General features: G+C 40.7%; 1 protein-coding gene across 1 annotated transcript in view; it reads right to left on the bottom strand.

The window, feature by feature from the left end:
- LOC117588027 (stathmin) overlaps window positions 1-12,731 on the bottom strand; it is a 74,516-nt gene extending 61,785 nt beyond the window's left edge. The window contains exons 1-2 of the mRNA XM_034279071.1: window positions 12,574-12,731; window positions 10,722-10,845 (exon numbers count right to left, since the gene is read on the bottom strand). Of these exons, the coding sequence (XP_034134962.1) occupies window positions 10,722-10,752 (31 nt within the window). The 5' untranslated portion in view covers window positions 10,753-10,845; window positions 12,574-12,731. The remainder of the gene's footprint in view (window positions 1-10,721; window positions 10,846-12,573) is intronic.
- Window positions 12,732-13,228: the final 497 nt, after the last annotated feature.

The raw sequence follows: 13,228 nt of genomic DNA, 5'->3' as shown, positions 1-13,228 counted from the left end.
GGGATACTACAACATCCCGAGTTCATCCCCTGGTCCAACCCCTAGGAATCCCGGACAAAGTCTCTTCCTTGCCCCACCACATCATTGCATATGAATAAGTTATGGGAAAAAGTATCTCGAGGCAAGTTGGATTTCGATTCGTACTTGGACTTGGATTTTGAAAAGTCGGATAAAATATGATTGCCAGTCGCAATATAAAAAAAAATAATAAAAAAATAAGAGCAAAGCCTCGGCTTGTCCGCTCCTGGGGGCTCTCCCTAGTGGCACAGACATGTAGCAGACACAGAGTCCTGCTGCTGCCTCAGGGCTCAAGTTGCTCCTTTATTTTGTGTGTGGTTTTCCGCCGCATTGTTGCCGCTTTTCACACAACCGCCGAGCCGCTTTCAACTTCCGGTTCAATAAACTTTCGCGCAAAAGTGTTCGCGTATATGGCAGTAGTTTGCTGTCCTTTTTTTGTTTTTAGTGCGCGTAGCCCTCTCCTTTTAACTACTGCCGCCTCTGCTATACAGAATTGTATATAATGATAACGATTTCCCCTGCATTTCCCCCCACCCCACTCTATCATCCTGTCTGAAGTGCGGCAACAGCACTGACGTTTATTAACTGGTTTTATGTAGGTCTTTGCCTCTCTCTGTCTTCTTCTGCGCTTCTGTGTGGCAACGTTGTGCTAGTATGTTGCAACGTTTTAGGCGACTTGTAATGATGGTTTAAGTTTTCCCGTTCTCGCCTGGTTCTGCGGCTAACCACAGTGCATTTGCTGCGCGTACTGCTGCCGTGTCGTGTGGCAGTTGCAATTCCAATTGTTTCTTATGCCCCACTACAAATGCGATTCTCCACGTAATGCTGGCGAATGGCTTTTCTTTCCGTATTGCCTGTTGATTGTGTGGCGGAGGCCAAAGTGTTGCCTACATTACTCGCGAAATCATCGAACAAATTGTCCATAAACTCAAAATCAATTTTCTCGGGGAAAAACCCCGCTTGAAGGGTGATTCATCTTTCAGAATGCTGCAGTTGCCAAAGCGGGTTTCTCTCAAGTCTAGTGCATAAATAATGTAAATGTGGAAAGGACAATGCCATTCCGTGTACACTTGGTTGACCAAAGGCTGGAGTTGGATGAGTTTTTTGTTACTTATTGCAGGAGTTGGCAGATATTTTTAACACTGTGTGCCCTTTATACAGCAGTTGGCAGCTTTCTTCTTTTCTCTCTTTGATTTTCGGCAGCAGTTGGCAGCTTTTTTTGACACTATTTCCCTCACCAGCAACATTTATTTCCACCATCAGCAATTGTCACAGATTAACGTAATTTTGTGTTAATTTCCGCAATTTTTGCCCAAATTTAGATCAGAATTTTCGGGGGAAATATTTATTCAAATAAAATAAATATTCAATAAAGACCCAACCTTCCCACTGATTGCTTGACCACTCTTTTGCCAAATATACCTGCCATTTTGGCCAGAAATGGCATTGGTAATGACCGGGCCGGACCGTTAATGTCAAGCGTGTCAAATGTTTCAACGTGAACCTGAACTCGTGTTTTCCAATGCGAAACTGCGCACTGGCACGCACTGCGCTTGCAACACTCAAAAGTTATGCAACGGAAAAGCCGGGAAAATCGTTTTCGAGCGATTCCTGATGATGATGCCACAGCAGCAGCAGCAGCAGCAGAGAATGGTGTGGTGTGGTGGGGTGTCCTGCCTGATGGCCCAGAAACACTGACCGCACATTTTGCGGTGACATTTGGCGCGCGTTATGGTTTTGTAATTACCTGTAGCAATCTTTCCCTGCTTCAGGGAACTTTTTGTTGGGGCATTGAGTGGAAGGGAGGCTTTACGACATTTGGCAACAAATTTATGACCATTTGATTGCTGTTGACCAAGCTGCCGGCCGGCGCTATCGCTGCCTGGTCTTGGACCTACATTCCCGTTGGCGTTTTCTGTTTATGGTTTTTGTGGTACCAAAAATATTCCCGTTGGCGTTTTCTGTTTATGGTTTTTGTGGTACCAAAAATATTCAAAAGTTCTTTTTCCGACACATCTCCTCTCTTCCCGACTGGCAGGCAGGGCATTACGTGAGCGCATTTAAATGCCATTAATTGGCCATTAGTCGACGGCCGTCGATTACCGGGGTCTTGTGACTGCTGCTGCTATCAACATTTATCCGCTTACTTTGGCTTAAAAAGGCAACAAGTGATGAATGAATGACAAACAGAAGCAAAAGGAAGGAATAGTATTCTGTTAATCGAGAGCGGCTTAAATGGAGTAGCAGCGAAAAGTGTTTTCCATATTAAAAGGATGCGGAATATTGATTAATAGAGCTGTCTACTTTTTATAAACTGTCAATTGGGTTTTTGCACCTTTTGCGAACTCTAAATCTGGGATAAAATTCATTAGAAAAACCCGCTTAACAAATTTCAAGATACAGACAGATACAAAATGACTATCAAAATGCCTACCAAAATGATGGAAATTTATTCCAAAATCACGCTTGAATGTGCTCCCCCACAATTATTCATTCACCCACACCCCATACCACCCTAAAACAAATCGTGCGGAAGGCCAAAAGGGTCAGAGGCCAGTCTGTGTGTTTGTGTGTGTGTGCCTTGCGCCTATCCTTGGCTTTAAAAGCTTTTTAATTAAGGCTCTTCACACTCGCGCAAACTCGATTCTCCATTTCAATTCCGTGTGGCATGGCATTGTGCGGGCAATTATGCGAACAAAGATACTAAACAAATTGCCCCAAGACCTGAGCCACCGCATCCATCGAGAGACCGTTCCCCACAGCCTGCCTGCCTCCTCCCACCTTTCGCCCACTTTCACCCATCTGCAGCAGAGACAACACCTCCTTTGGCCCCCATCTCCTGGGGGTGCAAACAAATTGCCAACAATTCAATTCCAACCCCTTTTGCCGGTTCGCAGGACAAATGCAACAATTGGTTCACCGCGGTCTCTCTCTCTCTCTCGAGCGAGTAGCCAAGGACTCTATAAATCTATTTGGAAAGGCTGAGTAGAAGTCCTTTGCTATCTGGCAGCTGCCATGTGCCGCCTGCCACAGGCCAATCCTTGATTCCCATAGCTCCCGCCATTCATTAGGTGTCCTGTCCTGTCCTGCCATTCTATTCCGTTTTTAATTGACAATCAAGAGGATCCCCTTCTCTCTTTTTTTATTTCGTCTGTGTTGGCACAAAATTTGATTAATCTGCAGCTTAATCCTTCAGCGTCCTTTAGGTTATTACTTACTCAATTTTCATTTGATTGTTTTGGGATTGAAAAGGAGGAAAATGGGCTGTAGATTTTATAAGCAAATTCATTTGGCAAATTAAGTGCTGTGTCCTGTGTTGCAGTTTATTTTCTAGACTCATAAATTGAGTGTGAGGAGGGATTGTTGTGGGATTTTCTAATAGTTTTGGGATATGTTATTGGGTTTGTTGTGGTTGAAAAGGTTTATACAGAAAAGGGTTTAGCTGGAAGATGGTTGTTGAAATAAATCAATCAAAATCTCAATAAACTCTTGCATGAACCTTTGCACTTCCATAAAAAGGATTCTTAAATCTCTATTTTTGTCGGTTTACAGGAACCAATTCCATTGCTAGTAGTTCCGTTTACACTTTACAGGTCATAAAATGTTAATGTTTTGGCTGTAAAAATCCCCAGCTTAAGATTTAAGCAGTGCAAAGAAAATTACTAGCAAAGAAGAGGCATGAGCAGGGAGAATCAATGGCGAAAGAGAGTGCAAAGGTACGTGAAAATTATCAACAAGAAGTATAATTCAGACATAACCTTTAAACGCTGAATGTCTGCATTTCTGTTTGGGGGCAAAACGCAGATGAAACTTAAATTGAATTACTTTTGGACAACTTCCACACGCAAAAGTTGAACCGCCAGCGAAGCGGGAATGCAACCGAAGGATAACGTGAGTGCGTGGTAGAGGGGGAAGGAAGAAGGGTGTTTCCCCAACTCAAGATTCGTCTGCAGAGACACGGACTGGCTAAGGCCCTGGCTCCGCCGACTACTATAAATAATTATCTATTCCGGTCATGTCGGAGGGTCCGCACAAATGTCAACGTCTAAGGAAAAATCCTTTGCTGCTGCTTCTGCTGCCTCCGCTTGTTGCAAACATGTCTAAACTTGTCTGCAGCTGGTCCTGATGCTCCTGCAACAAACTTGTGGCCCTATAGCTCTACAGAAAATGGATAATAATTCAAGTTTACACGGTGAAAATTCGGAATAATTTGAGGTGATATATTAATTTTTGGGGAGACTTTTGGCTATTGAAATTTTCCTTGTTTAAAATTTTCATAGATTTCTTAAGATCTGGAGAGCGGTTTTAAATTGATAAGCTGTATAATTTAATAATAAATATTAAAAAGTAAAATAAATTTTGATAAATAAGCAATATACATATATTAATATATTATTATTTGCTATCTAATTTAAATTCACTTATTATTTTATTTATTTGTATTATTTTTTTGTTTCTTTCAATTTCGTTGACTATTAATATTTTCTATATTTTTTATTTATTTAGTTTTTGTATTAAGTTGAACTTTAAGTAACACAACATAAATTACCACGCTTTTATGCCACGCATAAACTTATTCAAAAGCTCATTTGCAATGCCTAACGCATCGTGTCGCTGTGTGTCGCTCTCTCACTCTCTACATCTGTCTCTCCGACTGTTGTGTCATATCTGTACCTAAAGGGAGGTATGTACTATATAAGAAAGAAATGGAAGAAGAATAGGTAAAAGTAGATAAGGAAGCAGCAGCAGTAGCAGCAGCAGCAGCTCCGGCGACGCAGATAGTAGTTAGAAGTTTTGTTTGCAGTTTTCGCAATTTCTAATTATGTCGTCGTCGCACAAGTGACTTTTTGAGGTTGAGTTTTTTCTCCCCCCTACCAGCACCCCCTCCTTTGTCCCTCTATGATGTAGAACATATTTCATCTTCAGCTTCATTTGTTGTTTAAAGTCCTTCGAGAGTGGAGGACCTACATGCATCGTTCCTTCCACTCCACTAGGGGGAATGTTACCACTTTACGTGGCAAAAATTTATCACTTCCAAAGGAAACGATAACTGCATGTCAGTGGAGAGACATTGCAAGTGTCACTTTATTATAGTTGTACGATTGTACACGAATTAAGCCAATCTACACATTTCCTTTCGATTTGTTTTTGAAAAACGGTTCCGAATATCTCTTACTTTTATTTTGGAAGATCCCTTATCGTTCTCAAACATAATCTTTTGCTATTTTCTTTTTCACTGAGTTCAACAGTTCAAACAACTCTAAATTTCCAAGCCTTAGGTTTCGGCCTAAAAACTGTAATTGCAGAGAAAGTGCACCAAAATATGCACATTCTTAAGCAAAACATTTAACAATAATTGAACACTCTTCATTTTGCATTAAGTCTTATGCTGCCAAGAGGTGTCAGTCTTTTTGTAAGCCTATGCAAAGAAAACTTTTCGTTACAAATTTATACTTGGGAATACGCAAAATATAAGGACCATTTAATCCAAAAGTACCAAAAAGTTCACTTAAATTGTTGAATTTTAAATTTTATATTATTCTAAGGTCGCATGAAATAATTTTCGTACTAACAGAACTTGTTACTCGCTTGCTTACAGATCTGTTAAAAAGCGGCAAACTTAACAGTGGTAAGCTCTGTTAAATTTTGCACTACATATAATACAATATATTATTTCAGGTACGTTTGAAGAATGGGTTTTGGCCAGAACAAGTGGTCAAATGCCCCATAGTGCACTCTAGCGTTTTCCCGGGCAAAAAGTTGTGTGAGCGTATGTGTGTGTGTGGGTTTCCGAGCAACAGCAACTGGTTGCATTTGTGAATTTTTCCTCTTTCGCTCTGTTTCGCCCTTTGATAGGCAGCAGTAAAAGAGACAGAGAGACACAGAGATAGAGAGAGACAGAAAGAAAGAACTTTGATTATAATCCCAAGTCCCTTGCCACAGACACACACCAGAAACAAACACACACCCACATAGGGCCAAACACACACAGATCCTGGCAGATAGATGGAGCAACAGATTTCTTGCTTATTATGTGCTCTTTGAACAGCATCAGCAGCGGCAGCACCACCAATCCCCCTATGGATACCCCATCCATTCATACCATCCTTCCTCCTGTGTGCGTAAAAAAGTTCCATTAAGAGCAAGTCCCCAAGTGCTTTAATGCTACGAATGTGTGTCTCATATCTCCTGTATCTGTATCTCCTCTTTGTGGGTGTGGCATTATGTGCAAAAATTATAATGATGTTCCATTATTAATCCAAGATAAACGTTACGTGAGCAGATTTCTCCATGAGCCACAAATATTTTCTACATGTTAAGTTCTTTGCTTATTTCACAGATCAAATACTTTTAGTCGCTTATTAGGGTCAACAAATAAGTAGATTAGGTCTCGAATTAAAGCTTGAAAATACTCAACAGTCTCACAGATAAATAAGAAGAGCTAAACCTCAAAGACAGATTACAGCACTTAGATTGTGTTCATAGATTTTTAAGAATTCACCCAGCCATTATTTCTAATCTTATAAATTTTATACAAAATTAATATTTTCCATAAAATTACACTGCATGCATTTTCCTTATTTATTCAAGCAAAATGAATTTCATTTAGTTAAATGTTTAATCGATTTAGGTCGTATCTGCTGTCAGTGCCAGCACACAAAATACATACAAATCTCGCAGCTTGAGTTGTGTTTACTTTATGCTCCAGTTACTCCTTGAGGAAAAGCCTTTTAAGCCTTTACACGCAGCAACAACTGCAACTGCAACTGTCATCTACTAGGATATATCTTTCTTTTTGGCACACAACAAGCAGAAAGTAGCACAACACAATGCCTGGGTAAGTCGTCCTGCTTGAAGACTTCGCAGCAGAGTCATAAAATTATGAAGGCAAAAACTTTTGAATATTCCGAGAGAGATAAAGAGAGAAGAGAGAGAGAGAAAGAGAATAAAATGACTTTTTAATAGGCCCTGTCGTCGTCGTCGTCCTCCTCCTCCTCATCCTCGTTACAGGACGCAGCACAAGAAATTGAAAAGCCAAAAACGACACGACAGACAGACCGACAAGACCCCCGCACAAAGGTAAATAAAATCATGCAAAATTTACAGCCAGACCGGGGGCCAGAAAATACATATATCTGCGTGGAGGTCCCTGAGTAATTTACACGTGATTATCGACTGTGTCGTTGTGGGTATGTTCCCCAGAAATAGAACAACTTTGTCAACGCACCGGGCGCGAGGCGTTCCAGAGGGGTCTGCAATCATTATTCCGCTCGAGCGGCGCACGACGGTCCAACCAGCCGTCTGTATACATTATCATATAAATTCGAAGCGAAGACAATAATAAATTCAAGCGCGCTGTACGTGGCACACGCAGAAAGCATTGCCTATTTGCAGGCGTCCATGCATATTTGAGATTTTTCCCCTGCGAGAGCGCCCGGTCGGTCCTGGGGCGTAACTCCTGAGTGCTTGGATAGAGATGAGAGCGTAGAAAAATATGTGACACAGTTGCTGGAATTTTTGCTTTTTGGGAAGACAGTGAAAAGTGATTCCAAGAAGAGTGATTTGGAAATGGAATTCGAAAAGTTAACCCGAGACTGTGACTTTGGGAATGCTCCTCTGTTCATCTCTAAGGTTTCGCTGCCTCCCCATTGCCGTGACGCTCTTTCCATCTCTAACCGTTGCCCATAAAATACCGCTGCTTATCAATGCTGCTGTCATCTTAATTTGTCCTGGCCACGCCACCAAGTATGCAACACTTTGTGTGTGCAATGACCTATTTAGGAATTCTGCCTCATCAGAGATTTGTTTGCAATAGGAACGGGTAGCACCAGAAGCACCAGACTTTGGGGTCAAATCAATTGCCAGAAAATTAAAATTCCACTCGAGTCTGCCGCCTGTGTCTGTGTAGTACTCGTACTTGATGTCGTAGTAGAAAGGATGCGCTGTATTAGAGAAGTTCCGAATCCGATTTAGTTGCTCAATGAACCTCAACCCTCGGATTTTATCTGAGTCTGGCAAACTGCAGCTGCAAAACTACTTCACATTCGACTTCAATTCCGAAATACACGACAATAAATTCTGAAATAAATTTATTTTCCCCCCACACACATACAGAGCGAATCGAAGGTTCAAGGAAAACTTGAACCTGACAGAAAACTTTTCTGCTCTCCGAAGCAATCAATTTTTACGACAGTTTAGTTTCTACAAAACTCTTGACAATCAATGGGGGAAATAGTTTAATTAAATGCGACTACCAAAGGAATTGCAGGCTATAAAGTGGCTGGGGGAGCCTCTATCCACCATAGCATTAAACGTTAGGCGGAACTGTCAGCCAACTCGTGAGCCATTAGCCCAACAAAAAATAAAAGAAAACTAGCAACTAACGAGCATAAGCTGCAGGTGGAGTTCAACAACCCCTCATCATTTCACAATACATAAATGCAATGCAATGCAATGCCAGTGTCATAATTCGGCAAGTCATGAAAGCCAGTCAGGGAGAGAGAGAGAGAGATTGGCGGGGGCGGACTGTTCGAGGCGGTAATTTGTACAGCCATAGGGCGTAAATCACCATCAACAGCAGTTAAATATAATAGGCAGTTGTACGGATGTACGGATGTAAGATGTGGTAGTAGGAAATGTTCGCACAAAATTCCAGTCTTGCTCTTGGTTGTGCATTTTGAATGGGAAAAGCTGAAAAATATATACTTTTTTGTGTGTATTTCAGCTGTTCTGCTGTATGATTTTGCATTGGTAGACTGACATATATAAGAGACATTTTATTACCTAAAGGTGCGTTTGAGAGGTGTATAAAATGTTTTGGGTGTAGATATCAATTTAAATATGAACGAGAAGGGACGTGTGAGACGCTTCTTACGCGTCACAACTTTTATACCCGGCACTCAGTACTACATCTGCCCCTTAGCGGTTATTTGTCAAATTTTACATTTTTTCTTCATCTGTCATCTACATCAACAACACTACTCACACCAACACTCGCGGCAGAGGCATTGGCCGCACACAAAAAAAAAAAAACAAATATAAGCTGCGGGACGGGGTGGCTTAAAAGTAGGCAGAGGCAGAGGCCGAGTGAAGCAGAAGCAGAGTGTGAATAAGAGAATGTGAAAAGAACAACAAAAGGTGCGGGACAGGGTGGGTTTAGCCACTGGAAATTAATTTCTCCATTGTGGCTTTAATAATGATCCGATCGGATCCCAATTTGGTGATCTGGTAGATATGGTCATTCCCTACGGAATGGTTTTAGTTTTCTTTTATCTTCAAAATTGTAGATTTGGGAAGTGGCTCATTTTTGAAATACACTTGTAACAGTGTAAGCATATAGAAGTCTGGATGCAAAATTTGGTGGCTCTAGCTTTTATGGTCTCTGAGATCCAGGCGCTCATAAGGACGGACGGACGGACGGACAGACAGACATGGCTCAATCGACTCGGCTATTGATATTGATCAAGAATACATATATACTTTATGGGGCCGGAAATGTTTTCTTCTGTGCGTTACATACAACCGTTATTCCCCACAAATACAATATACTCTATTTACTCTTCGAGTACCGGGTATAAAAACAAACTTAAATAAGTGCATTCAAATTGCATTTTACAAATGTATGTACATACATATGTTTATTAAAAACAATGTTTTATCTAAGAGATATTTTTATATTTCAATGATATCTTTATTTTCCTTACAAATAATAACCAGCAACCATATATATGAAAAATTTTCCATCTGTATAGAAACTTGCAGCTGAAAGATACTTTTACATATATATTTTTACAATTTTCATTTGTGCTCCCCATTTCAATAGCCATACATATCTCAACCAGTAATATTATATAAGCTGTTGCACAATAAAAAGTATCTCATGGGTTTTGCCTTTACAGCGCTACACACACACACCTGTCTGTCAATCCACCTTGACAACGCCACTGTCATCAAATATTGCACAAAATCTGCATAAAACATATTTTGCCGGCAACTTCCGCACTACAAAAGCCATGCACATGATAATGGGAGCGGAGCTCGGTGCTCCAGGCAGGCTATGGCTATTCTCCCAAGCACTTGACGGGCTTTCCAATAGAAATAGTCGACAAGCCATGTGACTCTATATGTACGAGTACGAGTACGTATCTGCATGCTGGTTTCACGCATCCTAAAAGTGCACATAAAACGTATTTAGGATACAATGGCGCGTAATCTATGCCACTCGACTGGTAGCAGCAGATACTCAGATACATTTTCCATGGGGCCAGGCCAAATCCAAATCGAAAAAGTGCACAGCGCATGAATTTTGTTGTACGCGAGTTTTTCAACCCGGCATTTTTATGATTGCTATGTAAATGCAAACAACATCTAAAGGAAAACTAGGAAAACTCTACGAAACAATACAAAACGAAGCAGCGAGGCGTGGCAATCTTTTGTATTGTTTCGAGGCGATTTTCCTCCCAAAGCTCTGAACAGTCAACAATGCTGCTGCTGCCACCCGCGGGAGTACGCTTACGGAATACGAACAAACTCAAGTTAACTGAACTTTTCTTGCATTTCTTTTGGCGTAGCAAAAAACAGAACTTCGGAAATAAGAACAGAACAACATGAAAACACATGAATGAAAAAGTGCGCAAATGTAATGAGAATCCCGTGATGGAAAGGCAACACGAAACAAGATTGAGAATAGAAAAAAGACTTACCCTCAATGGTATCAACGGTATTGTTCACCATTTTTAGATTGTTTTTTTCGCTCCTTTTTCAATGGAATGTTAAGGAATAATACGATAAAGATGTAGGGTTTGTCACGATAATCAAATTGAAGTACTGTAAAATAAAGAATACGTATAAAAATATTAGAAAGAAATAATATGTAAAATGCCAAGAAAATCAGATAAATTCAGATTAAGGTACATAAGAACTCTCTTTCTCTTCTTAGAAGGTCTATAAGTTTAAATACAATATTAACCCAGTTGCCGTTCATAAATCTTATGCAAACCCAATGTGCTAATCAAACACAAGTCACGGGTTGCTTAACTTCCAGCTAAACCGCCAACTAGAACGTGTATTATATTACACATTTAGCGTGGGAAGCATATCCATAACCAGATTCTTAAAAAAAAACATTTCAAACCAAAGTGGAGGAACAACCGCCACCCTGTCAGATGTCAATCAAAGATCAATTAAAGTCAATTGCTGACAGAATGGCAAACCTGAAGAAATAGCCCTAGCTCGCACCCCATACAAAAAATGGTACTATGGCACACTCATTTAACTTAATTTATTACCCTTTAGGGAGAAAACCCAGACACGCGTTGCGACGGGACCAGGACACACATGAACAGTTAACAGATTTATGCAGCGTGCATTGATTTGTTTATGGCTACTGAAATTTATGGCAAACAGAGTCTCCATAACAAGATGCCATAACTACAGAGTAGGCGGGAATGTGCAGTGAACCAATGTGCTGTTAACCTCTGGATCCTCTTTGTTTGTCTTACTCTCTCTAGATGTCATTCTTCCTTTCTCTTGCTGCCTGCTGAATCTCCCCACAGTTCCGCTCTCTTCTTTTTCCACCCTTTCTTGCTTACGGTTACCGTTTTCCTGTTATTTGTATGGACTTGGTAATGGTCGTCTTATTGGATTCAACAACAGTAGTAGGGAAAACAGAGAGAAAAGGACATTTGTGTATGCGAACGCGGGTATACCCTTAATGAGTTCCATAGAAGTAAATATATCCTAACTGAAGAAAATAGTAAAGTGCGATAAGTCTGCACAATGGATATTGATACCACATTGATTACACATTAAAATGCTTGTATTACAATTTCTTAAATAAAGGCACACATACTCCTCTCCACCTCTATTTCAAGATCATCCACAAAACGGCAAGTACCCCTCCAACCATTCCTCAATTGTAGCTCTCTCTCGCTGCCTCGCTCACTTCACTCCGTTGTTGAAAAGAACAGGCCGCGGCGGCAAACAGCAAACAAAGCACAATGCCAATAAGAGGAGTGACAGGCCACAGGCAGAAATACAGTAAACTGAAAAGCAGTAAATGCTTCAGGCGCCGCAGTTTCAGATGCTCTTATTTATGTCCATATGTATGTATTTGTGCACATATGAATGTATGATATAGTCCCCAGATCGTTCCGTTCTGATATATAAACTGCGTGTAGTCAAGAACTGTATATCAATGTGTAGCAATTGTTTTATGGGTCAAAGATCAAAAATATTCTAGAAAGGGTATACAAGCACTAGCACTCGAACACTCACACACAGTAACACTCGCAGAAAAACTGCACATCGATCATTACCTCAAATAAGAACAACAAAGAGGGACAGGGGAAAAAACTGGGAATGCGACTGCGACGCAACAGCGCTGCTGCCAAGGCAACACAAACTTCATTTCCAAACAACAAAAGCACAGAGAAGAGGGGGTTGTGAAGGTGTTGTTGCAATTGCGCAGTGGGCAAAATGGAGAAAAGGGATCTTGCACCGGCTCAAACCGGATTGCAGTTGTTTCTGCATTCTGCTTGCACTAAAAAAACTTACCAACGACAAAGCTGCACTCTGTACTAACTCCACAAACAAAGGGTTTACGTTAACACACGCACAATTGGCACAATTAAACACAAAATGCACAAGTTAAACTTATTATATGTTTTGTAACGGGAATTATGTGAGCTTTGTGTATGCTTTCGTTGTGATCGCGGCGACGAAAATTGAGCGAATGGGCAAGGAAGAAACGATAAAGCAGAAAGGAAAACTAAAACAGCGGCCGCCAGAGTAGAATGAAGTAGGGTGAAGCTTGCATGCTCAGTGAGAGCGGCAAACGTCACTCTCATCTCTATTCTCTCTTCAAAATATGGGAGAATCCGTTCGAATTATTGAGCTTGGAAGTGGTATAGTCAGAAAACAATTTACATACCGTAGATGTGGTATCTACATATATATTTACAGTGCAAACACTACTGCTATAACATAATAAATTGCAGTGAGAGAGGCTCTTTTGCCATGCCTCACCCTAAATTAATGTACTATGATCGTCAGCTGTTTTTTTTGTTGTTTTCGGGGAAGCTGCGCTGCAGGAACTTTTAGCATTGTTTGACTTTGGCGGTTAAAATTCAAATTCAAATTTAAAAATTTGATTTCAGTTAGACCTCAAACCGGTTCCCAGGGGAACAAAGGGAACATGAGCGAAGGTGTA

Source organism: Drosophila guanche, unplaced genomic scaffold (genome assembly GCF_900245975.1).
Source record: "Drosophila guanche unplaced genomic scaffold, DGUA_6, whole genome shotgun sequence".
Lineage (NCBI taxonomy): Eukaryota > Metazoa > Arthropoda > Insecta > Diptera > Drosophilidae > Drosophila > Drosophila guanche.
The sequence above is the reverse complement of the archived record's forward strand: the minus strand, read 5'-3'. Positions and strand labels throughout refer to the sequence as shown.